The sequence below is a fragment of the Stomoxys calcitrans genome, chromosome 1, assembly GCF_963082655.1.
Source record: "Stomoxys calcitrans chromosome 1, idStoCalc2.1, whole genome shotgun sequence".
Classification (NCBI taxonomy): domain Eukaryota; kingdom Metazoa; phylum Arthropoda; class Insecta; order Diptera; family Muscidae; genus Stomoxys; species Stomoxys calcitrans.
In genome coordinates this window covers 264,890,881-264,918,197 of record NC_081552.1, presented here as the reverse complement: position 1 = coordinate 264,918,197, position 27,317 = coordinate 264,890,881, and the positions used below count along the sequence as shown (strand labels likewise).

At 40.9% G+C, this 27,317-nt stretch overlaps 2 protein-coding genes across 6 annotated transcripts in view; both read right to left on the bottom strand.

The window, feature by feature from the left end:
• Positions 1-27,317, bottom strand: part of LOC106091469 (RNA-binding protein Musashi homolog Rbp6) — a 1,151,181-nt gene that overhangs the window by 1,076,573 nt on the left and 47,291 nt on the right. The window lies entirely within an intron of this gene.
• Positions 1,208-3,581, bottom strand: LOC106094828 (P protein). The gene has a single exon (XM_013262063.2). The coding sequence runs from the start codon at positions 3,514-3,516 to the stop codon at positions 1,288-1,290; it is 2,229 nt and encodes a 742-aa protein (XP_013117517.2). The 5' UTR covers positions 3,517-3,581; the 3' UTR covers positions 1,208-1,287.

Here is a 27,317-nt window from a genome sequence, read left to right as displayed (position 1 = left end):
ATATAGACCGAATCTCCAATTTAGGGTCTTAGGCCCATAAAAGCCATATTTATTACCAGATTTTGCTGAAATTTGGGACAGTGAGTTATCTTAGACCCTTCGACATACTTCGTCAATTTGGCCCAGATCGGTCCAGATTTGGATATAGCTGCCATATAGACCGATCCTCCTATTAAGGGTCTAAGGTCCTTAAAAGCCACATTCATTATCCGATATTGCTGAAATTTGGGACAATGAGCTTTGTTACGCCCTTCAACATCCTTCGTTAATTTGGCCCAGATCGGTCCAGATTTCGATGTAGCTGCCATATAGACCGATCTTCCGATTTATGGTCTTAGGCCCATAAAAGCCACATTTATCATTCGATTTTGCTGAAATTTGGTACAGTGAGTTGTGTTAGGCTTTTCGACATCCTTCGTCAATTTGGCTTAGATTGGTCCAGATTTGGATATAGCTGCCATATAGACCGATCCTCCCATTAAGGGTCTAAGGTCCATAAAAGCCACATTCATTATCCTATTTTGCTGAAATTTGGGACAATGAGTTTTGTTAGGCCCTTCAACATCCTTCGTTAATTTGGCCCAGATCGGTTCAGATTTCGATATAGCTGCCATATAGACCGATCCGCCGATTTAAGGTCTTAGTCCCATAAAAGCCACATTTATTACTCGATTTTGCTGAAATTTGGGACAGTGAGTTGTGTTGGGCTTCTCGACATCCTTCGTCAATTTGGCCTAGATCGGTCCAGATTTGGATATAGCTGTCATATAGACCGATCTCTCGATTTAAGGTTTTGGCCCCATAAAAGGCGCATTTATAATCCGATTTTACTGAAATTTGACACAGTGACTTATGATAGGCTTTTCGACATTCGTGTCGTATATGGTTCAGATCGGTTTATTTTTAGATATAGCTACTGTACTTATTAACTGCCATGGGACATAATGTATGCAATTTTCACCGGGTTTTGATGAAAGGTGCTTTACATATATACCCGAGGCGGAGGGTGTCCAAAGTTCGGCCCGGCCGAACTTAACTCCTTATTTTCTAGTTTGGGATGGGGCGTTGCCCTTACTTAAACTAGCCCACATTTCGATATCACGTTACTGCTTATGAAGGTACCAACAGAAAAGTTGTTCAAATCATTGTAACCATTCCCAATTTTTTGGAGATGAGCCCAAGAGGGTAAGCTTAAATAATGTCAAACTTTGAAACCAAAAACTAAATTTAGATTTATTAAAAAAATTTAAATATTTTCATTGAAATTTCAAAAGATATCAAATCCCCTCAATGCCACTCCAAAAGACAATGAGCCAAAAATAAATAAACCGAGGCCACCACCAAAGTATTGATCATAATGGGAAATCCAAAGAAAAAAAACTCCAAAAACGACATTCGATAGCCATGTTGTTCAGCCACACCCGAAGATACCACATTGGCTGAGGCTCCAATCAAAGTGCCATTACCTCCAAAACAAGCCCCCAAGGCCAAGGCCCAAACTAAGGGTGCCAGCGGCAGCTTTAAATCATCATTCTGGGCCAGACTGATGACAATCTTAATCATCATGGTTGTGACCGGAATATTGGCCAGAAATGCTGAGGCAATGCCCGAAACCCACAAGATCAGCATTAAAGCAACCAGCAGACGATGGTCGGGGGAAACTTTGCCGATGATGTTAATGCACAAATTTCCCAGAACCTCAATTAGGCCAAGTTCCGTTAGAGATTCCATGAAAGTGAAGAGGCAGGCAAAGAAGAGCAGCGTCGACCATTCCACACGAGACAGCACTGTCTCAATATCTTCCTCATCGGCCAGGATCAGCAGAAGAATTGCCCCCATTAAAGCGCTCCAGCCCAAAGAAAGTTGGTGCAAATTGGGCACTGCATGCAAACAGAAGAGCAACAATACAAACACAAAGGCCACAGTCGATTTGATCAACAGCTTCTTGTTGCGAATGGAATAGGTCCTTCTCATATCTGCCAGAGTGGTTTGGAAATCTGTGGCCACATATGTGCCAAGCGATTCCAGTTCCTTTAATTTCTGTTTCAAGGCTTTGGCCTTCTTGTGCAAGGTGCTCTGGACAATCTCTTCATCGGTTGTGGAGGGAGCTATGGCCTGGGCCGCCTTTTCCCAAACTTGGATCTCATGTTTGACTGTCTCAATTTGCAACGATTGTTTGTTCATAAAGTTACGAATCTTGGGATATCTCAAGCGCAGATGGACGAAGGTGGATATCATACCCATAACTACGGGGGGCATCATGTGCAAGCAGAAGGTGCCAAAATTCACACCATGGGTACTGATGTAGCGATTGGTCATTATCAAGATATTGGGAGGATCTCCCACCGGCGTAAGGGCGGCCCCAATATTCGAATAGATCACCATGGACATAAGCACAGGCACCGGATTTAAGTTACAAACCTCGCAGAGACGTATGGTTACTGGGGCGACCAACAACATCATGGTCACATTGTCCAGGAAAGCAGACAAGACCGCAGTGAACAGGCAGAGCACATAAATCAAACCAAAAAGTTTTCCTTGGGACAGCTCATAGGCCAATACAGCCAGATAATCAAAAATGCCAGACTCCGAGAGTATAGACACAAGAATCATCATGCCAAAGAGCAACATCAAAGTTTCCACATCCAACCAAGACATTATTTTGAAAGTCGGAGGACGAGCACTCAAGGCAGATAGAATGCCTAAGGACAACGTGGAGGCCACCACTGCAGCAAAGGTACGATCCACAAATTCCCAGATAATCAAAATGTAGAGAAATAACAGCACCATAGCTCCCAAAGGGATGCCCAGGGATTTGTCCACGGGACTGAGGTCGAACCAAAGCTTGAGAGTAAAAATCTCTTCTATGTTGGTATTGAGCACCAAGGCCAAGGACTCTTCTCCTTCGGTATATAGCACCTGCCGACTTAAATCCATGACGATTGGCTTCTGAATTATGGGACTATACTGTAGCTGACTCCAATCGATTAAAACCACATACAATTTCTGGCTTACAGTCTTTTCCATTTTGCCTTTGCTTTGCTCCACATGCAAGGCCAGGTATGGCTTTTTCTCCACAGCACTGGGCAGAACTTCATGACCCTCTAGAAAGGCTCCATTGAGATAAACACCCAATAAATGTTTAACTCCTGCAGCAGTTTTTATAGGCAACTTCTTTGTCTCTTTGGGATGTATGGCTGTGATGATGGGACGCATATCCTGCTCCTTGCCCATTACTATGGCAACTGTGTAGACCAACCAAATGACACCGAGTACACCTACCTTTATCCAATGGACGGAGTCTTGGCTGCCATCGCTCTGCGAGGACATGGAATCTATTGAAGGTGCTAAACGTACTCGTTTTGTGGTTTCCGCCTCATCACCTTCATACTCAATCTGAGGCAAATCATCCACGGCCTCATCTGTATCATGATTTGCTTCATTGGTTCTGGTTTTAGATGCTCTTGAGGGACCTGCCACAGAGTCTAACTGGAATCTTGTGACTTTTTTAGACATTTTTTTAAATGAAAATAAATTTCTAAGGAATAAAATGTGACAAACTCTTCTAGGTAAATGAAAAAATGTTTTTTCTGTAGCTTTGTTTTCTAAAATCATTTTTTTTTTTTTTTTTGCAATGGAGTAGAGGAAATTTTTTAGAGCTGTTGTCTCTGTAAGGTGTAAAAAAAGCATGAAGTAGTTGTACCGGCTAGAATCGCTCGATACTAGAGCACTTTAATGTCAATCAAAAGTAATGGCATTCTCTCCAAGGTAAGAATCAAAACGGCATGACTTTGACAGAGAAAAGTGATGTACACATATAGAAATAATCGAATAACTGGTCAATTATTCGATTTGAAACAATTTCTAAAAACTCTAGTAATTTTCGATGCGTAGAAAATGGACCGAGTTGCCACCAACAGAACCTAAGAATCGTAATAGGCGATCTCTATTCTCCCATCACAAGTAGCTCAGACGTTTGGTCTCCAGAACATTTTTGAACAGGTAAAAAGGCGTTAAGTTCGGCCGGGCCGAACTTTGGATACCCGCCACCTCGGGTATATAAGTGAACCACCTTTCGTCAAAATCCGGTGAAAAATGCATACCTTATGTCCCATAGCAGCTTTATCGAAATATGATCCGATTGGGACCAAATACTCATAAGTACAAGTCATAGTTCAATTGTGTATAGCAAAATATTGGTCTATGGTTAGTAGACACATCTAAAAATAAACCGATCTGAACCATATACGACACGGATGGCGAAAAGCCTAACATAAGTCACTGTGTCAAATTTCAGTGAAATCGGATTAAAAATGAGCCTTTTATGGGGCCAAGACAATAAATCGGGAGATCGGTCTATATGGTAGCTATATCCAAATCTGGACCGGTCTGGGCCAAATTGAAGAAGGTTGTCTAAGGGCCTTACACAACTCACTGACCCAAATTTTTGCAAAATCGGACAATAAATGTGGCTTTTAAATGCCTAAGACCCTAAATCGAAGGATCGGTATATATGGCAGCTATATCCAAATCTGCAGCGATCTGGGCCAAATTGAAGAAGATTGTTGAAGAGCCTAACACAACTCACTGTCCCAAATTTCCGCTACATGGAACAATAAATGCGCCTTTTATGGGCCCAAAACTATATATCGAGAGATCGGTCTATATGACAGCTACATATAAATCTGGACCAATTTAGACCAAATTGAAGAAGGATGCCGAAGGGCCTAATGCAACTCACTGTGCCATATTTCGGTGATATCGGACAATAAACAAGCTTTATATGGGCTCAAAACTTTATATCGAGAAATCGCTCTATATGGCAGCTATATGAAAATCTGAACCGATTTGGGCCAAATTGACGAAGAATGTCGAAGGGTCTAACGCAACTCACTGTCCCAAATTACATCAAAATCGGATAATAAATGCGCCTTACATGGGCCCAAAACTTTATATCGAGAGATCGGTCTATATGGCAGCTATATCCAAATCTGGACCGATCTAGACCAAATTAAAGAAAGATGTTGAAGGGCCTAACATAACTCACTGTCTCAAATTTCATCAAAATCGGATAACAAATGTGGCTTTTATGGGCTCAAAACTTTATATCGAAAGATCGCTCTATATGGCAGCTATATCCAAATCTGGACCGATCTGGGCCAAATTGGTGAAGGATGTTAAAGGGCCTAACACAACTCACTGTCCCAAACTTTGGCAAAAGCGGACAATAAATGCGACTTTTATGGGACCAAACCTTAAATCGAGAGATCGGTCTATATGGCAGCTATATCCAAATCTGGACCTATCTGGGCGAAATTGAAGAAGGATGTCTAAGGGCCTAATGCAACTCACTGTCCCAAATTTCAGCGGAATCGGATAATAAATGTGGCTTTTAAGGACCTAAGACCCTAACTCGGCGGATCGGTCTATATGGCAGCTATATCCAAATCTGAACCGATCTGGGCCAAATTGACGAAGGATGTCGAAGGGCCTAAGACAACTCATTGTCCCACATTTTGGCGACTTTGAACAATAAATGTGGCTTTTAAGGACCTAAGACCCTAAATAGGCGGATCGGTCTATATGGCACCTATATCCAAATCTGGACCGATCTTAGCCAAATTGAAAAAGAATAATAAAGAGCTTAACACAACTCACTGTCCCAAATTTCGGCCAAATCGGATAATAAATGTGGTTTTTTTGGCCCAAAACTTTATATCGAGAGATCGGTCTATATGGCAGCTATATCCAAATCTGGACCTATTTGGGCCAAATCGACAAAGGATGTCAAGGGGCCTAACACAACTCACTGTCCCAAATTTCAGCAAAATCGTATAATACATGTGGCTGTTATGGACCTATGACCCTAAATCGGAGGATCGGCCTATATGGCAGCTATATCCAAGACTCGACCGATCTGGGCCAAATTAAAAAACAATGTTGAGGAACTTAACGCAACTCACTGTCCCAAATTTCAGCCGAATCGGATAATAAATGTGGCTTTTAAGGGCCTAAGACCCTAACTCGGCGGATCGGTCTATATGGCAGCTATATCCAAACCTAGACCGATCTGAGCCAAATTGAAGAAAAATATCGAAGGGCCTTACACAACTTAATGTACCAAATTTTAGCAAAATCGGATTATAAATGTGGCTTTTAAGAGCCTAAAACCTTAAATCGGCGGACCGGTTCTAGGGCTCAACATAACTCACTGTTTCAAATTTTGGCAAAATCGGACAATAATTGCGCCTTTTATAAGCCCAAAACCTTAAATCGAGAGACCGGTCTATATGGCAGCTATATCCAAATCTGAACCGATCTAGGCCAAATTAAACAAGTAAAAGCGTGCTAAGTTCGGCCGGGCCGAATCTTATATACCCTCCACCATGGATTGCATTTGTCGAGTTCTTTTCCCGGCATCTCTTCTTAGGCAAAAAAGGATATAAGAAAAGAGTTGCTCTGCTATTAAAACGATATCAAGATATGGTCCGGTTCGGACCACAATTAAATTATATGTTGGAGACCTGTGTAAAATTTCAGCCAATTCGTATTAGAATTGCGCCCATTGGGGCTCACGAAGTAAAATAGAGAGAACGATTTATATGGGATCTGTATCGGGCTATAGACCGATTCAGACCATAATAAACACGTTTGTTGATGGTCATGAGAGGATCCGTCGTACAAAATTTCAGTCATATCGGATAATAATTGCGACCTCTAGGGGTCAAGAAGTCAAGATCCCAGATCGGTTTATATGGCAGCTATATCAGGTTATGAACCGATTTGAAACTTATTTGACACAGGTTTTGGATATCATAACGAAATACTTCGTGCAAAAATTCATTCAAATCGGATAAGAATTGTGCCCTCTAGAGGCTCAAGAAGTCAAGACCCAAGATCGGTTTATATGGCGGCTATATCAGGTTATAGGCCGATTTGAACCATACTTGGCACAGTTGTTGGATATCATAACAAAACACGTCGTGCTAAATTTCATTCCAATCGGATAAGAATTGCGCATGCTAGAGGCTCAAGAAGTCAAGACCCAAGATCGGTTTATATGACAGCTATATCAGGTTATGAACCGATTTGAACCTTATTTGACACAGGTTTTGGATATCATAACGAAATACTTCGTGCAAAAATTCATTCAAATCGGATAAGAATTGTACCCTCTAGAGGCTCAAGAAGTCAAGACCCAAGATCGGTTTATATGGCAGCTATATCAGATTATGGACCGATTTGAACCATACTTGGCACAGTTGTTGGATATCATAACAAAACACGTCGTGCAAAATTTCATTCCAATCGGATAAGAATTGCGCATGCTAGAGGCTCAAGAAGTCAAGACCCAAGATCGGTTTATATGACAGCTATATCAGGTTATGAACCGATTTGAACCTTATTTGACACAGGTTTTGGATATCATAACGAAATACTTCGTGCAAAAATTCATTCAAATCGGATAAGAATTGTACCCTCTAGAGGCTCAAGAAGTCAAGACCCAAGATCGGTTTATATGGCAGCTATATCAGATTATGGACCGATTTGAACCATACTTGGCACAGTTGTTGGATATCATAACAAAACACGTCGTGCAAAATTTCATTCTGATCGGATAAGAATTGCGCACGCTAGAGGCTCAAGAATTCAAGACCCAAGATCGGTTTATATGGCAGCTATATCAAAACATGGACCCATATGGCCCATTTACAATACCAACCGACCTACACTAATAAGAAGTATTTGTGCAAAATTTCAAGCGGCTAGCTTTACTCCTTCGGAAGTTAGCGTGCTTTCGACAGACAGACGGACGGACGGACGGACGGACGGACGGACGGACGGACGGACGGACGGACGGACGGACGGACGGACGGACGGACGGACGGACGGACAGACGGACGGACATGGCTAGATCGACATAAAATGTCACGACGATCAAGAATATATATACTTTATGGGGTCTCAGACGAATATTTCGAGTAGTTACAAACAGAATGACGAAATTAGTATACCCCCCATCTTATGGTGGAGGGTATAAAAACAATATTGAAAAACTTAACACAACTCACTGTCCCCAATTTCAGCCAAATCGGATAATAAATGTGGCTTTTATGGGCCCAAAACCTTAAATCGAGAGATCGGTCTATATGGCAGCTATATCCAAATGTGGACAGATCTGAGTCAAATTGAAAAAGGATATTTAAGGGCCTAAGACAACTCACTGTTCCAAATTTCAGTAAAATCGGATAATAAATTTTGTGGGCCTAAGACCCTAAATCGGCAGATCGGTCTATAGGGCAGCTATATCCAAATCTGGACCGATCTGGGCCAAATTGACGAAAGGTGTCGAAGGGCCTAACGCAACTCACTGTCCCAAATTTCAGCAAAATCGGATGATAAATGTGGCTTTTTTTGGCCCAAAACTTTAAATCGAGAGATCGGTCTATATGACAGCTATATCCAAATTTGGACCGATCTGAGCCAAATTGAAGAACGATGTCTAAGGCCCCAACACAACTCACTGTCCCAAATTTTAGCAAAATCGGATAACAAATGCGCCTTTTAAGCGCCTAAAACCTAAAATCGAGAGATCGGTCTATATGGCAGCTATATCCAAATCTGGACCCAGCTGGGCCAAATTGTCTTAAGGGGCCTAACACAACTCACTGTCCGAAATTTTAGCAAAATGGGATAATAAATGTGCCTTTTATGTGCCTAAGACTCTAAATCGGCGGATCTATCTATATGGCAGCTATATCCAAATCTCGACCGATATGGGCCAAACTGAAGAATGATGGAGAGCCAAACACAACTTACTTTAAACAATTTTAGCAAAATCAGATAATAAATGTGGCTTTAAAGGGCCTAAGACCCCAAATCTGAGGATCGGTCTATATGGCAGCTATATCCAAATCTGGACCGATCTGGGCCAAATTGACGAAGAATGTCGAAGGGCCTAACACAACTCCCTGTCCCGAATTTCATCAAAATCGGATAATAAATGTGGCTTTTATGGGCCCAAGACCCTAACTCGGAGGATCGGTTTATATGGCAGCTATATCCAAATCTGAACCGATCTGAACAAAATTGACGAAGGGTGTCGAGGGGCCTAACACAACTCACTGTCCCAAATTTCAGCAAAATTGGATAATAAATGTGGCTTTTATGGGCCTAAGACACTAAATCGGAGGATCGGTCTATATGGCAGCTATATCCAAATCTGAACCGATCTAAGCCAAATTGACGAAGGATATTAAGGGGCCTAAGGCAACTCACTGTCCCGAATTTCATCAAAATCGGATAATAAATGTGGCTTTTATGGGCCTAAGACCCTAACTCGGCGGATCGGTCTATATGGCAGCTATATCCAAATCTAGACCGATCTGAGCCAAATTGAAGAAAAATATCGAAGGGCCTAACACAATTTACTGTCCCAAATTTTAGCAAAATCGGATTATAAATGTGGCTTTTAAGAGCCTAAAACCTTAAATCGGCGGATCGGTCTATATGGCAGCTATATCCAAATCTGAACCGATCTGGGCCAAATTGACGGAAGATGTCGAAGGGCCTAAGACAACTCATTGTCCCACATTTTGGCGACTTTGAACAATAAATGTGGCTTTTAAGGACCTAAGACCCTAAATAGGCGGATCGGTCTATATGGCACCTATATCCAAATCTGGACCGATCTTAGCCAAATTGAAAAAGAATGTTAAGGAGCTTAACACAACTCACTGTCCCAAATTTCGGCGACATCGGACTATAAATAAGCTTTTTATGGGCTCAAAACCTTATATCGAGAGATCGGTCTGTATGACAGCTATATCCAAATCTGAACCGATCTGAGCCAAATTCAAGTAGGATGTCTAAGGGCTCAACATAACTCACTGTTTCAAATTTTGGCAAAATCGGACAATAATTGCGCCTTTTATAAGCCCAAAACCTTAAATCGAGAGACCGGTCTATATGACAGCTATATACAAATCTGGACCGATCTGGGCCAAATTAAAAAACAATATTGAAAAACTTAACACAACTCACTGTCCTGAATTTCAGCCAAATCGGATAATAAATGTGGCTTTTATGGGCCCAAAACCTTAAATCGAGAGACCGGTCTATATGGCAGCTATATCCAAAACTCTACCGATATAGGCCAAATTGAAGAAGGACGTCTAAGGGCCTAACACAACTCACTGTTCCAAATTTCAGTAAAATCGGATAATAAATGTAGCTTTTGTGGGCCTAAAACCCTAAATCGTCGGATCGGTCTATATGGCAGCTACATCCAACTTTGGACCGATCTAGATCAAATTGCAGAAAGATGTTAAAGGACCTAACAGAACTCACTGTACCAAATTTCAGCAAAATCGGATGTGGTTTTTATGTGGCTTTTATGGGCCTAAGACCCTAAATCGGCGGATCGGTGAATATGGGGGCTATATCAAGATATAGTCCGATATAGCCCAACTTCGAACTTAACCTGCTTATGGACAAAAGTTTCAACTCAATATCTCTATGTTCGAAAACTGTAGTGTGATTTCAACAGACAGACGGACGGACATGGCTAGATGGTCTTAGATTTTTACGCTGATCAAGAATATATATACTCTATAGGGTCGGAAATGGATATTTCGATGTGTTGCAAACGGATTGACAATATGAATGTACCCCCATCCTTCGGTGGCGGGTATAAAAATTTCCAATTGCTAAGATTCTTCATTGATTTTCCAAGTGGTATGGCATGAGTATTGTTTGGAACACCATCTTCCCGTACATAAAGCGAAGTCTCAACCAAGCCAAGCCGTGCCACGAACGAACCTCATACCTCTTGCCCAATCATAGACATTCGACACATTCAGACACGAACCGGGACTAGTATATGAATCCATGTAGGAAAAAAATAGTGCCGTCAACTGTCTGAGTGCGATCTAAAGAGCGTATATAAAATTCGATTCAGCCTAATTAAATACGTCTATAATTTTTCTTAAAAAAAAAAAAAAAACATTTTCTTCACACCATCTCAGCACATCATTTTAAATAAAAGGAAAAAATTCAATTGGCATTTATTCAAATGCATTATTTATTCAAAGTTTATGCATCTCTTTGGCATACATTTTTTTTCCCAGAACTGCAGATCAATTTGCTCCAGTTCACTAGAGAGCATTAGTCTGCGATCCAGCATGGCTGAGGGTATTTCATCGCAGCTAATGCTATTCGGCTTGGCGTCCACAAATGAAAACATCCTCCGGTTCACATTTACAGAGCAAGGAGGGAGGAGGTGTGATATGCGGCAGACGAGGCAGCGACGAGTCCACTGAGAAATTACTTTTAGTAATGGCCTTGTCCTACACTTGCCTAAATGAGCAATCAACGTCAGCACGCCCGGCAAACGTACACCCACACCCACATCTCTCCAACTACATTTAGACTATCCAAAGACGCCGCTATTGTTGTGGGGCCAATGTTGCCTCTTGCATTATGCCATGCAGTTGCATGCATCTGGGAAAGTTGCAAACGCCGGCGACGACGGCAACAAAAAAAGTGCAACAACTCACTGACGTTGGCTGCTACGAAAAGATGTCAAAGTCACTGGCGATTATCACACCAGTCGACATGGGCGCGAGAATTACGTTCTGTGTGAGAGTGAAAACAATTTGCCCAACTTTTTCCAGCATAGCCCGGCCGATGATTGCCCACACACACATACACTTGGACGCGGCACACATGTTCACTTGCATCCCTCTGCCCGTGGCTGTGTTGGTGCCCCAACAACAGCCAGCAAATGAATAAATGAAATATGGCAAAAGTTACCCCCCACACTCATTCAGAAGGCAAACACAGAATTTTATGGCATTACTGCAACTGATGGTACATTCATTCATTCATTCGTTCACTCATTGATTCCGACACTGGCAGCCTTTTATCAGCATGCTGAGAGGACTACAGGCATTTGGTCCAACGCCGCCCAGCCCTGGCATGTGGGGAGTATTGAGTTTATGTTTGAATGGACATAAAACCCCCTTTCAAATTAAAAACCAATTAGTAAGAATGAGTTTTAACGTTTAACGCCTTTCATGGGCGCATTGGCCATCAATTACAAATTGATGAAATTTAAATTCAATAACATAACCAATGCATATGGCTATGGATATGCTATAACTCTTAGAAGGAGTGCTGGCTATCCTGCCTTTGGGGCAAATATTCAGGACGAATATGTCATGGTTTCTGGATTTGCCAAGTTTTAAATAAATTTCATTTCTATTTACTTCAAAAATATACAAAATACAAATTTCCCTTAAGAATCATTTGAAATACTTCTCTCATGTCAATTGGTGTTATCCAATGCAAGCTTTAGAGTAATAATAAGGAGCTAGAGAGCTGCAAAACCTCATTACCAAGATGTTTTACAAGGCTGAATTTGTTCCAAATGTCCACTACCTCAGTTTGGCGGGAAAATACGGCTAACAATTTTTTCGATATCTTGGCCCCACGAAATTGCCCTCCAAACCCAAAATAAAAATATGCCCCGAACACACTATGACTATTTTTATACCCACCACTGTAGGATAGGGGGTATATTCTATCAGTCATTCCGTTTGCAACACATCGACACATCAATCTCCGACTCTACAAAGTATATATATTTCGGATCGTCGTCAAATTCTGTGTCTGTCCGCCCGTCTATTGTAATCGCTCTAGATTTTGAAATTGAGCTGAAATTTGGCACATATACGTCTATTTGATGCACGCTGGTTAAATTCTTGAACGGAATCGTTCGGAACATATTTGGATATAGCTGCTATATAGACCGATTTTCCGATAAAGGGTCTAATGCCCATAAAAACTTGATTATACCCTCCACCATAGGATGAAGGGTACACTAATTTCGTCATTCTGTTTGTAACTACTCGAAATATTCGTCAGAGACCCCATAAAGTATATATATTCTTGATCGTCGCGACATTTTATGTCGATCTAACCATGTCCGTCCGTCTGTCCGTCTGTCTGTCCGTCCGTCTGTCCGTCTGTCTGTCGAAAGCACACTAACTTCCGAAGGAGTAAAGCTAGCCGCTTGAAATTTTGCACAAATACTTCTTATTAGTGTAGGTCGGTTGGTATTGTAAATGGGCCATATCGGTCCATGTTTTGATATAGCTGCCATATAAACCGATCTTGACTTCTTGAGCCTCTAGAGTGCGCAATTCTTATCCGATTGGGATGAAATTTTGCACGACGTGTTTTGTTATGTTATCCAATTACTGTGCCAGGTGTGGTTCAAATCGGTCCATAACCTGATATAGCTGTCATATAAACCGATCTTGGGTCTTGACATCTTGAGCCTCTAGAGTGCGCAATTCCTATCCGATTAGAATGAAATTTTGTACGACGTGTTTTCTTATGATATCCAATAACTGTGCCAAGTGTGGTTCAATTCGGTCCATTACCTGGTATAGCTGTCATATAAACCGATCTTGGGTCTTGACTTCTTGAGCCTCTAGAGGGCGCAATTCTAATCCGATTAGACTTAAATTTTGCACATAGTGTTTCAGTATCACTTCTAACAACTGTGCCAAGTATGGTTCAAATCGGTCCATTACCTGGTATAGCTGTCGTATAAACCGATCTTGGGTCTTGACTTCTTGAGCCTCTAGAGTGCGCAATTCTTATACGATTAGAATGAAATTTTGCACCACGTGTTTTGTTATGATATCCAACAACTGTGCCAAGTAGGGTTTAAATCGGTCCATAACCTGATGTAGCTGCATTTTATAAACCGATCTTGGGTCTTGACTTCTTGGTCCTCTAGAGAGCGCAATTCTTATCCGATTGGACTGAAATTTTGCACATAGTGTTTTAGTATCACTTCTAACAACTGTGCTAAGTATGGTTCAAATCGGTCCATAACCTGATGTAGCTGCCATATAAACCGATCTTGGGTCTTGATTTCTTGAGCCTCTAGAGGGCGCAATTGTTATCCGATTGGAACGAAATTTTGCACGACGGATCCTCTCATGACCATCAACATACGTGTTTATTATGGTCTGAATCGGTCTATAGCCCGATACAGCTCCCATATAAATCGATCTCTCTATTTTACCTTTTTGAGCTCCCAAAGGGCGCAATTCTTATTCGAATTGGCTGACATTTTACACAGGTCTCCAACATATTATTTTAATCTGGTCCAAACTGGACCACATCTTGATATCGCTCTAATAGCAGAGCAAATCTTTTCTTTTATCCTTTTTTTTGCCTAAGAAGAGATGCCGGGAAAAGAACTCGAAAATGCGCTCCATGGTGGAGGGTATATAAGATTCGGCCCGGCCGAACTTAGCACGCTTTTACTTGTTTTTTGTGGCATTTTTCTAGCAGCCATTGGGGTTTTTCCTCATGTAAATCCAAATTTTTATACCCACCACCGAAGGATGGGGGCATATTCATTTTACCATTCAGTTTGCAACACATCGAAATATCCATTTCGGACCCTACAAAGTATATATATTCTTGATCAGCGTAAAAATCTAAGACGATCTAGACATGTCCGTCCGTCTGTCTGTTGAAATCACGCTACAGTCTTTAAAAATGGACATATTGAGCTGAAACTTTGCACAGATTCCTATTTTGCCCATAAGCAGGTAAAGGTCGAAGATGGGCTATATCGGACTATATCTTGATATAGCCCCCATATCGACCGATACGCCGATTTAGGGTCTTAGGCCCATAAAAGCCATATTTAAAATCCGATTTTGCTGAAATTTGGTACAGTGAGTTGTATTAGGCCCTTCGACATTCTTCTTTAATTTGGCCCAGATCGGTCTAGATTTGGATATAGCTGCCATATAGACCGATCTCTCGATTTAAGGTTTTGGGCCCATAAAAGGCGCATTTATTGCCCGGTGTCGCCGAAATTCAGAAAAATTAGTTATCTTAAGCCCCTCGACATACTTCTGCCATATGGCACAGATCAGTCCAGATGTGGATATAGCTGCCATATAGACCCATCTCTCGATTTAAGGTTTTGGGGCCATAAAATGCGCAATTATTGTCCGATGTCGCCGAAATTTGGGACAGTGAGTTGTGTTAGGCCCTTGGACATTCTTCTACAATTTGAACCAGATCGGTCCAGATTTGAATATAGCTGCCATATAGACCGATCTCTCGATTTAAGGTTTTGGGCCCATAAAAGGCGCATTTATTGTCGGATTTCGCCGAAATTTGGGACAGTGAGTTATGTTTGCTGCAATATAGACCAGATCGGTCCAGATTTGGATATAGCTGCCATATAGACCGATCTCTCGATTTAAGGTTTTGGGCCCATAAAAGGCGCATTTATTGTCCGATTTTGCCGAAATTTGGGACAGTGAGTTATGTCTGCTGTCCCGATATTCTTCTGCAATATAGACCAGATCGGCCCAGATTTGGATATAGCAGCCATATAGACCGATCTCTCGATTTAAGGGTTTTTGCCCATAAAAGGCGCATTTATTATCCGATGACGCCGAAATTTGGGACAGTGAGTTATATTTGGCCCTTCGACATCCTTCGTTAATTTGGCTCAGATCGGTCCAGATTTGGATATAGCTGTCATATAGACCGATCCTCCGATTGAGGGTCTTCGACCCATAAAAGGCGCATTTATTGTCCGATGTCGCCGAAAATTGGGACATTGAGTTAGGTTAAATCCCATGGCATTGTTCTACATCATGGCACAGATCGGTCAAGATTTGGATATAGCTGCCATATAGACCGACCTCTCGGTTTTAGGTTTTGGGGCCAGAAGAAGCGCATTTATTGTCCGATGTCGCCTCAATTTGGGACAGTGAGTTGTGTTGGGCCCTTCGACATCCTTTTTCAATTTCACTCAGATCGATCAAGATTTGGATATAGCTGTCATATAAACCGATATCTCGATTTAAAGCCTTGGTCCCAAAAAAGACGCATTTATAATCCGATTTAACTGAAATTTGAACCATTGACTTATGTTAGTCTTTTCGACATCAGTGTCGTATATGGTTCAGATCGGTTTCGTTTTAGATATAACTACCAAAAATACCAATATTTTGTTATATACAATTGAACAATGACTTTTACTTATTAGTATTTGGTCCAAATCGGAACATATATTGATATAGCTGCTGTGGGGCATAAGGTATGAGTTCTGAACCGGATTTTGACGAAAGGTGGTTTACATATATACCCGAGGTGGTGGGTATCCAAAGTTCGGCCCGGCCGAACTTAACGCCTTTTTACTGTTTTTTTTTTTTTTTTTTTTTTTTTTTTTGCTGAAGGGCTCATTTTATGCATTCACTCATCTTGTTACTTGGTGTCTTGTTTATCAGTTTTACTCAGTTCTCAATTGTCTCATACAGTGTTGTATTCTTAAACGATATGTTAAAAAATGAATCAAAAACCTTCACCTACATGTCGTCACAGAGTTATAACACTCTGTACCACAGTACTGTAGGGTCTAAAAATGCCAATCCTCAAAAATGATAGTTAATATTTTCCATGGTTGAGCAAAGGCAATTACTAAGCAATTGTAAAAATTTATTAATAATGAATAGCTCTTTAAAATGGCATAGCTATAACCTCTACCAAAACACACACCCATACAGAAATACATCATGAACCCTATGACTTAGTTTCAGCCACATGTATCCAAATGCACATGCACACAAACGCATGGACTGTGAACTAAAGCAGCCAGCCACTTATATTGCCAGGGGTTTGTTGCATCTGCTGCCAGCGTCCGCTTTTTAATTACTGCCGCATTGACATCATCAGGTGAAAATCCTAGGTAGGTTGACACATCAATACGTTAAGCCACCAAATGACGTGAGCATGAAAATAGATATTCATTAGATGGCCTTACTGCCCCTGCACCTGCGACCATCACCATCGCCATCGCCTTCGTCTCTTCGTCGCTACATTGCCACAATAAAAAGTTCACAAGAAAAGTTGGAATATAAACGGAATAAACTTCAAACTATCTACGTGCAACGACAAGTGGCAACAGTAATGGGGACAATTGCAGCCATCGCTTCAACTGCTTGCTGTACGTGGTGGGGGAGTGCGGGGGAGTCAGCGCCGCACTTTTATTCTGCCACAGAATAAGAAACGAAGTCATTTAAGATTAGATATACAAAACGGAAGGCATTGCAATGCAGTACAAGTGCACTTCGGTGGCACAAATGGCTTTATAGTCGCATTTTATGGCCGATAATGAATGGCTAAGAAATTCAAGCCTTTGCCACCGTCACATCTACTCATTCGTTCGCTCTCCCATTCACTTATTCAAGCGCAGACAAACAAACATTGCGACGTGTTTTTGTAGCAATGAAAGTCAGCCGGACAGACGGATAGACTGATGATGTGTGGTGGTGGTGGTGGTGGATATAAAATTCACTCCGCCCTCCTGCTGATCACACGCTGGCGATGGCATTTAAAGAGCCACACTGAATTTGCAACAAAATAATGCACCACGGCTAGCACGTCAATGCTCTAAGCTTGTTAAACATAGATGCAGCTCTTCCGCTGCAGCACACCCCCGTAACGGTCAGAACAAAATGTTCCACAGTAACAGTGGCAGCCATGACAACAAGAGCAAAATCACATAAACATGATGTATGTGACATCAAATACGATTTCATAAACTTCTTATCGTGCAACTGCGAGACACTTTAAGGCGGAGGTAAAAAAAAGTATGGAATTTGTCATGAATGAAAATTCATTTTGAAAACAAATATTCACCGGATACTAAAATTGATAGATTTTTTGGTTTATTTCTCGCTTCTTTGAAGACTCCAAAACCACTGAATTTGGGGTCAAGTAACTGGATGGGGGAATATCCCAACCCTAAAAACGACGCCGACCAAACTAGCAGACCTTTCGGGAAGCAAAGTAAAAGTTACCAGAGCCTGATGAAATATTTCCGACGTTACAACCGAAGGCAGGCTTTCTGGCGCTCCATCTGTCTGTATTCACCACATGCCTTATTCGGCATTAACTCCAAGGTCCTGGCAAGAGTAATATTCAAACCCAGGCACGGCAAGGCAAGTTGTGCAGTACCAAATGCCGAAATACCAATAGCCCTTACATTTTTCCTGCTCATTGCCAAACCAATAGTGAAAATCGAGATAAAGTTGAAAATGTCGAAAAAGTTACTCAAATATAAACTGACTTTCAGGATTCAGGAGAAAGGAGGAGGCATTGGCGACTTTGACATTTCGAGACCTGATCACTAATGGCATCATGGCTAGGACGCCAGAGAGAAGAGACAGAATATCCTACTCTACACCACAGGCGCGATTCAATCCTCTCTCCTAGATGGATTTAAACATGTGAAGCCTTTTTTGGGCCCAAAACCTTAAATCGAGAGATCGGTCTATATAGCAGCTATATCCAAATCTGGACCGATCTATGCCATATTGCAGAAGTATGTCAAAGGGCTTAACACAACTCACTGTCCCACATTTTATTTAAATTGGACAATAAATGCGCCTTTTATGGGCCCAAAGCCTTAAATCGCAAAATCGGTCTATATGGCAGCTATATCCAAATCTGAACCGATCTGAGCCAAATTGATGATGGATGTCGAAGAGCCTAACGCAACTCACTGTCCCAAATTTCAGCAAAATTTGATAATAAATGTGGCTTTTATGGGCCTAAGACCCTTAATCGGAGTATCGGTCTATATGGGGGTTATATCAAAATATAGTCCGATATAGCCCATCGTCGAACTTAACCTGTTTATGGACAAAAAAAAAGAATCAGTGCAAAGTTTCAGCTCAATATCTCTACTTTTAAAGACTGTAGCGTGATTTCAACAGACAGACGAACGGACATGTCCTGATCGTCTTAGATTTTTACCATGATCAAGAATATATATACTTTGTAGGGTCGGAAATGGATATTTCGATGTGTTGCAAACGGAATGACAAAATGAATATACACCCATCCTTCGGTGGTGGGTATAAAATTGTACAAAATTTCAGCCAAATCGGATGAGAATTGCGCCCTCTAATGGCTCAAGAAGTCAAGACCCAAGATCCGTTTATATGGCAGATATATCAAAACATGGACCGATTTAAATCATACTTAGCACTGTTATTGGAAGTCATAACTAAACAACTCATGCAAAATTTCAGTCAAATCGGACGAGAATTGCGTCCTCTAGAGGCTCAAGAAGTCAAGATCCCAGATCGGTTTATATAATGCAGCTATATCTGGTATTTTACCGATTTGCGCCATACTTGGCACAGTTGTTGGAAGTTATAACAAAACACTTTGTGCAAAATTTCAGCCAATTCGGATGAGAATTGCGACCTCTAGTGGCTCAAGAAGTCAAGACCCAAGATCGGCACCTAAACAACCTAGAGCCCGGAAATTTTACACACGGTCTCGCCCAGCTCATGCCAATCATTCCAAATTTCAAAGATATATCTTCACCCATTCTCACACGTCCTATTGGTCACTAATTTTTTTTCCATTTTCTGCCACTGTGCAACGTGAGGCGAAGAGGTCAGTATGACTTAAGACATATATGCACCTATCACGATAGGTTCTCCTTGCAATGCTATGTTCAGGACTTTCCCATAGGATGGGATCGGGTATTATGCCAAACTTAAACCAACGTAAGGGGTATACTACTACCAGATTTCCCATGAACATTCTTTAAAGGAACTAGGGATACTTTTCTCATATCACTCAGTGTAGTCTGATTAAATTTTAAGCTCAATGATAAGGGGACTCCTTTTTTATGAGGAATCCGAACACCGTGCCGCATAGCGACACCACTTGGTAGAGAAGTTTTAACATGGCAGAATGCCTCACAAATGTAGTCAGCATTTGTAAGCGGATAACCAGCGCCAAAGGTTTTTTCTGATATTCAAGTTGGAGTTTGAACCCAGGCTTTCGGCGTCATAGGTGGACATGCTTAACTATGCACCACGGTGGCCTCCAAGAAGATATAAGGAAAGATAATTAAGGAACATATAAAGAGCACAGGGTTCCCAGGATATGATATTCAGGATTTCGTTTAATTCTTACAAAGCGATCAACCACTGGCTTAGATCTATGCCCGATAGAGCATGAGACAGGTTTAATACCCCCATTCTCTTTTTGAGCTTTGCCTTACCTGACCCAAGACAACCCTAAAGTCTTTGGATCAGCCATTCATTTGTATCAAGCAAACATCTGCTCTAAGACTTAAAGCATTGCGACAATTTTAAACCCTCCACTTAATCCGATCATACTACCCCGCTAATACCACATAACGTAGGTTAAAAGTAACAGCCACAATTTGTCTCATTCAGCTGAAACAAGCGAAGCAGGAATTTCACAAACAAAAACTACACAAGATATAGAGCAAACTTAGAAAGAAAAGCTAAAGAGGAGAAGTTAAAACGCCGAAAGCCTCTGTAACTCATTCTCAGCATAAACATACCGACACACCCACAAAAAAAGACGCTCCCATGTCAGCACTGACGCTTCAATTGGTTGAAACACGCAGCAACTTTAAGGGTCTGTCCATCATCATGTTGAACATAGACCGTGAGTCAGTCAGTTAGTCAGTTCGTTACTCGGTCTATTTATGTGGCTGTCCGTAAAGCTGAGGGTGACACCTTAACATTCAGGCCACTGTGAATGGAGGCATGTTGCACTTTTAGTTCAGCCGAAGTCACAACACTGACTCTTCCAGTCTCAAATGGTTGCTGTTGCAATTTCTTCCTCTCCTTTCACCTTCTGTGCTATGCTCTGGGATGATAGTTGCTGTTGACATTTGTCACTTTTTTCCCGCTTTGTTGAAGAAAACGAGCGTCACAGCTACGAAGGCGACGCAAGAGTAAACGGTAGGGAACATCTCGTGTGCACTGTGGGAGTACCTTTTGGGTCATGCAACCAGATGGTATGGAAATGTGTGAGGAATACTGAAGAAGCTCTAGTTCCGAATCCATACACATGTCACTCAGCCACTTGGTGGCAGTCAGTGTAATGCAACAACCATTGGCAGTGGCAGTATAAGGTCCGTGCGAACAACAGTTACAGCATGTCTCATGTAACGAAGCCCAATGTGGTGAACGCCAACTAGGCAACACCTCTAGCATAAATATTACATGTTTATATAAATACACTGAGAGAAATTTGAATAGAGATGAAATTTTAATCAAACCAATGAAAACTTCAACCGCAAAAACTTACATAGGTGTGTCGTATTGTAGCACTACACAGTCCAAATCACGATTTGTCGGTTATTGTTATCGGTAATCGATAACTATCCAGTAAAACTTTGGACAGGAATTCTATACAGCATATCTGACTTGAACTAGAGAAGACTTAATTAAATCTCAGCAAATATGAGTTTATGATAGAGAAGATCACAACAAGCCGATTACTGGCTTGGGTATACGTCCATAGGGATATGGGGCGCACTAATATCCGCGCCCTCATCGAAATATCCATTTCCGACCCTATGAAGTTTATATATTCTTGATAAGCGCAAAAATCTAAGACGATCTTGCCATGTCCGTCCGTCTGTCTGTTGAAATCATGCTACAGTCTTTAAAAATGGAGATATTAAGCTGAAATTTTGCAAAGATTCTTTTTTTTTTTGTCCATAAGTAGGTTAAGTTCGAAGACGGACTATATCGGACTATGTCTTGATATAGCCCCCATATAGACCGATCTGCCGATTTAGGGTTTTAGGCCCATAAAAGCCACATTTATTATCCGATTTGGGTGAAATTTGGGACAGTGAGTTATGTTAGGCCAATGCAAATCCCTCTTTAATTTTGCCCAAATCAGTTCAGATTTGGATATAGCTGCCATATAGATCGATCAGCCGATTTAGGATCTTAGGCATATAAAAGCCACATTTATTATCCGATTTTGCCGAAATTTAATACAGTGAGTTGTGTGGGGCCCTTCGACATCTTTTTGCAATATTGCCCAGATCGGTTCAGATTTGGATATAGCTGCCATATAGAATGATTTCTCGATTTAAGGTTTTGGGGCCATAAAAGGCGTACATATTGTCGGATTTCGCCGAAATTTGAAACAGTGAGGTGTGTTAAGCCCTTCGACATACTTTTGCAATTTGACCCAGATCGGTCCAGATTTGAATATAGCTGCCATATAGCCCGATCTCTCGATTTAAGGTTTTGGGCCTATAAAAGGCGCATTTAATGCCCGATGTCGCCGAAATTTGGGACAGTGAGTTGTGTTAGGCCCCTCGACATACTTCCGCAATATTGCACAGATCATTCCAGATTTGGATATAGCTGCCCTATAGGCCGATCTTTCGATTTTAAGGTTTTGGGGCCATAAAATGGGTACCTTTTGTACGATTTCGCCCAAATTTGAAACATTGAGTTAATATAAACCCTTCGACATTCTTCTTCAATTTGGTTCAGATCGGTCCAGATTTGGATATAGCTGCCATATAGACCGATCTCTTGGTTTTAGGTTTTGGGGCCATAAAAGGCGCATTTATTGTCGATGTCGCTGAAATTCCGAACAGAGAGTTGAGTGAGGTCTCTCGACATACTTCTGCAATATTGCACAGATCGGTCCAGATTGGGATATAGCTGCCATATAGACCGATCTATCGATTTAAGGTTTTGGGGCCATAAAAGGCGTTCTTATTGTCCGATTTCGCCAAAATTTTAGACATTAAGTTTGACATTCTTCTTCAATTTGGCCCAGATCGGTCCAGATTTAGATATAGCTGTCATATAGACCGATTTCTCTATTTAAGGTTTTAGGCCCATAAAAGGCGCTTTTAATGTCCGATGTCGCCAAAATTTGAAACAGTGAGATGTGCTAAGCCCTTCGACATAATTTTTCAATTTGATCCAGATCGGTCAAGATTTAGATATAGCTGTCATATAGACCGATTTCTCGAATTAAAGTTTTGTGCCCATAAAAGGCGCATTTAATGTCCGATGTTGCCAAAATTTGGAACAGTGAGATATGTTAAGCCTTGCGACATACTTTTGCAATTTGACCCAGATCGGTCCAGATTTGAATATAGCTACCATATAGCCCGAACTCTCTATTTAAGGTTTTAGGCCCATAAAAGGCGCATTTAATGTCCCATGTCGCCAAAATTTTAGACATTAAATTAAGATAAGCCTTTTGACATTATTCTTCAATTTGGCCCAGATCGGTCCAGATTTAGATATAGCTGTCATATAGACCGATTTCTCGATTTGAGGTTCTGGGACCATAAAAGGCGCATTTATAATCCGCTTTCATTGAAATTTGACACCGTGACTTATGTTAGGCTTTTCGACATCCATGTCGTATATGGCTCAGATCGGTTTATTTTTAGATATATTGGGTTGCCCAAAAAGTAATTGCGGATTTTTCATATAGTTGGCGTTGACAAATTTTTTCACAGCTTGTGACTCTGTAATTGCATTCTTTCTTCTGTCAATTATCAGCTGTTACTTTTAGCTTGCTTTAGAAAAAAGTGTTAAAAAGTATATTTGATTAAAGTTCATTCTAAGTTTTATAAAAAATGCATTTACTTTCTTTAAAAAATCCGTAATTACTTTTTGGGCAACCCAATAGCTACTCAAAATGCCAATATTTTGTTATACACAATTAAACAATGACTTGTACTTATAAGTATTTGGTCCAAGTCGGAACATATTTCAATACAGCTGCTATGGGGCATAAGGTATGCATATTTCATCGGATTTTGACGAAAGGTGGTTTACATATATACCCGAGGTGGTGGGTATCCAAAGTTCCGCCCGGCCGAACTAAACGCCTTTTTCTAGTCTTATGATGATTTGATGCTTTATGCCTATATTTTTCCATGATCGCCTAAACATTCTGAATCCATCTAGGGTATACAAATCTTCTAAATGTAGGAAATGTAGGCTCTGGGGAAATTTTTTTTTACATTTCTTTAAACTTTTTTATACATTCTTAATAACCATAACGTGTATGGGTGTGTATGGCCGTGTGTTTCAATGAATGAATGAATTTGCAGGAGTAAAAATATCCCAGCAGGCCGCGTCGTCAAGAGGTCTTAAAAGAAGGGTGCATGACCAATGATCCGTGACCATGTTAAATCGTCGAAGATATATAGCCGACAGACCATACAAATCGTTGAATTCATTTTCATATAGTTATAGCTAAAATCATGCATGAAATTGTAAGCGACATTGTGAACGAAAATGTCATCATGTCTCATGTAAATTCAAACATCCGTTTTTCAAAGAAAAAAATAAATAAAATTTTAAGTTGTTCTATAAAAAGATTATAGTGCTGACTTGTTCGTGGACACGGTTAGTGATTTCGTCAACAATCAACTTTTATAGCAGACAATATGTACGACACCTTATCATGAAAAATTAAAATATCGACGAAAAAATCCAAATTGTCTAAAGGAAGTCTTGGAAGACATTGTCATGATAGATGTTTGGACTGTTGGGATTCTTTTCATATGTTGACAAAAAATAGACTCTTCAGTATAGTACGCTTGTATGTGTTCCATAATATCCCAGCAGGCAGCGTCGTCAAGACGTCTTGAAAGAAGGGTGCATGAACTTGTTGCATCGTTGATGACATATAGCCGATACAAAACGTTGATAACATTTTCATATAGTTGTCGAGAAAATCATGCATGACATTCTAAGCGACATTGTGAATGAACATGTCACATTGTCTCATGACAATCTTTTTTCTAAGAAAAAAATAAAAAAACAAGTAAAAGCGTGCTAAGTTCGGCCGGGCCGAATCTTATATACCCTCCACCATGGATCGCACTTGCCGAGTTCTATGCGCGGTATCTCTTTTTAGGCAAACAAAGAATATTGAATAAGAACTGTTATGCCATTGGAGCTATATAAAGTTATAGTTCGATTCGGAACTTAAATGAATGCACCTTTTAGGGGCTCAAGAAGCAAAATCGGGAGATGGGTTTATATGGGAGCTGTATTGCTATTGATAAAGCTATTGATCGATTCAGACCATTTTAGACACGTATGTTGAAAGTCATAAGAGAAGCCGTTGTACAAAATTTCATCCAAATCGGATGAAAAGTGCGCCCTCTAAAGGTTCAAGAAGTCAAGATCCCAGATCCTCTTATATGGCAGCTATTGGGTTGCCCAAAAAGTAATTGCGGATTTTTTAAAAGAAAGTAAATGCATTTTTAATAAAACTTAGAATGAGCTTCAATCAAATATACTTTTTAACACTTTTTTCTAAAGCAAGCTAAAAGTAACAGCTGATAACTGACAGAAGAAAGAATGCAATTACAGAGTCACAAGCTGTGAAAAAATTTGTCAACGCCGACTGTATGAAAAATCCGCAATTTATTTTTGGGCAACCCAATATATTAGGTTATGTACCGATTTGTCCCATACTAAGCACAGTTATTGGAAGTCATAACAAAACACTTCATGCAAAATTTCAGCCAAATTGGACGAAAATTGCGCGCTCTATTGGCTCGAGAAGTCAAGATCCAAGATCGGTTTATATGACAGCTATACCAGATTATAAATCGATTTGAATCATACTTAGCACAGTTGTTGGAAGTGAAACCAAAACACTGCGTGCAAAATTTCAGTTAAATCGGATGGAAATTGCTCACTCTAGAGGCTCAAGAAGTCAAGACCCAAGATCGGTTTATATGGATACACGGATGTCAAAAGACTAACATATGTCACCGTGTTAAATTTCCGTAAAATAGGATTATAAATGCGCCTATTATGGGACCAAGACTTTGAATCGAGATATCGGTCTATATGGCGGAAATCGGACAATAAATGCGCCTTTTACGGCCCCCAAAACCATTAATCGAGAGATCGGTCTATACGGCAGCTTTATACAAATCTGAACCGATCTGGGCCAAATTGACGAAGGATGTCAAAGGGCCTAACACAACCCACTGTCCCAAATTTCGACGACATCGGACAATAAATGCGCTTTTTATGGGCCCAAAACCTTAAATTGAGATATCGGTCTATATGGAAGCTATATCCAAAGCTGAACCGATTTGGGCCAAGTTGCAGAAAAATGTCGAAGAGCTTAACCCAACTCACTGTCCAAAATTTCGTCGAAATCGGACAATAAATGCGCCTTTTACGGTCCCAAAACCATAAATCGAGAGATCGGTCTATACGGCAGCTTTATACAAATCTGAACCGATCTGGGCCAAATTGACGAAGGATGTCAAAGGGCCTAACACAACCCACTGTCCCAAATTTCGGCGACATCGGACAATAAATGCGCTTTTTATGGGCCCAAAACCTTAAATTGAGATATCGGTCTATATGGAAGCTATATCCAAAGCTGAACCGATTTGGGCCAAGTTGCAGAAAAATGTCGAAGAGCCTAACCCAACTCACTGTCCAAAATTTCGTCGAAATCGGACAATAAATGCGCCTTTTATGGCCCCAAAACCTTAAATCGAAAGATCGGTCTAAACGGCAGCTATATTCAAATCTGAACCGATCTGGGCCAAATTGACGAAGGATGTCAAATGGCCTAACACAACCCACTGTCCCAAATTTCAACAAAATCGGATAGCTTATGTGGCTTTTATGGACTTAAGACCCAAAATCGGCGGATCGGTCTATATGGCAGCTATATCCAAATCTGCACCAATCTGGGCCAAATTGACGAAGGATGTCGAAGGGCCTAACACAACTTACTGTTTCAAGTTTTAGCAAAATCGTATAATAAATGTGGCTTTGATTGGCCTAAGACCCTAAATCGGCGGATCGGTCTATATGGGGGCTATATCAAGATATAGTCCGATATTGCCCATCTTCAAACTTAACCTGCTTTTTTGCACGTAACCAACACGCAGGGGATGTCCCCTATATATGCTGTGCATTGCATTGGCAATTAGGAAAGTTAAAGGTTGGAGGGGGGAAAGAGGGAGTAGTGTTTATTGATATTAGTCTAAAATTTCTGAACTTCAATGTCGTTGGGAAAGACATTGGCTGGAAGTCGATTCCACATACGAATGGTTCGGGAGAAAAATTAATTTTCTCGGTAATGCATGGTCCGGTCAACTGTCCAATCGGTTACAAACGTGTGTGAGTTCCTGGCAAGTCTTGTATTCCTGGTGAACATCCCAACGTCAGGGATAAGAAGACGAATATCCCTGGAACACACGCCATGAAAATAACGATATACGAGCAATACAACGCTACCCACATTCCGACGATGTTCAAGGGAAGCAATAGAGTTGGATACCCTACTGTCCCCAATCAACACTATCGCTCTCCGTTGAACCCGTTCAAGTAGCTCCAAGGATGATATTGGAACTCCTGCCCCTATATGAGAGTTATATT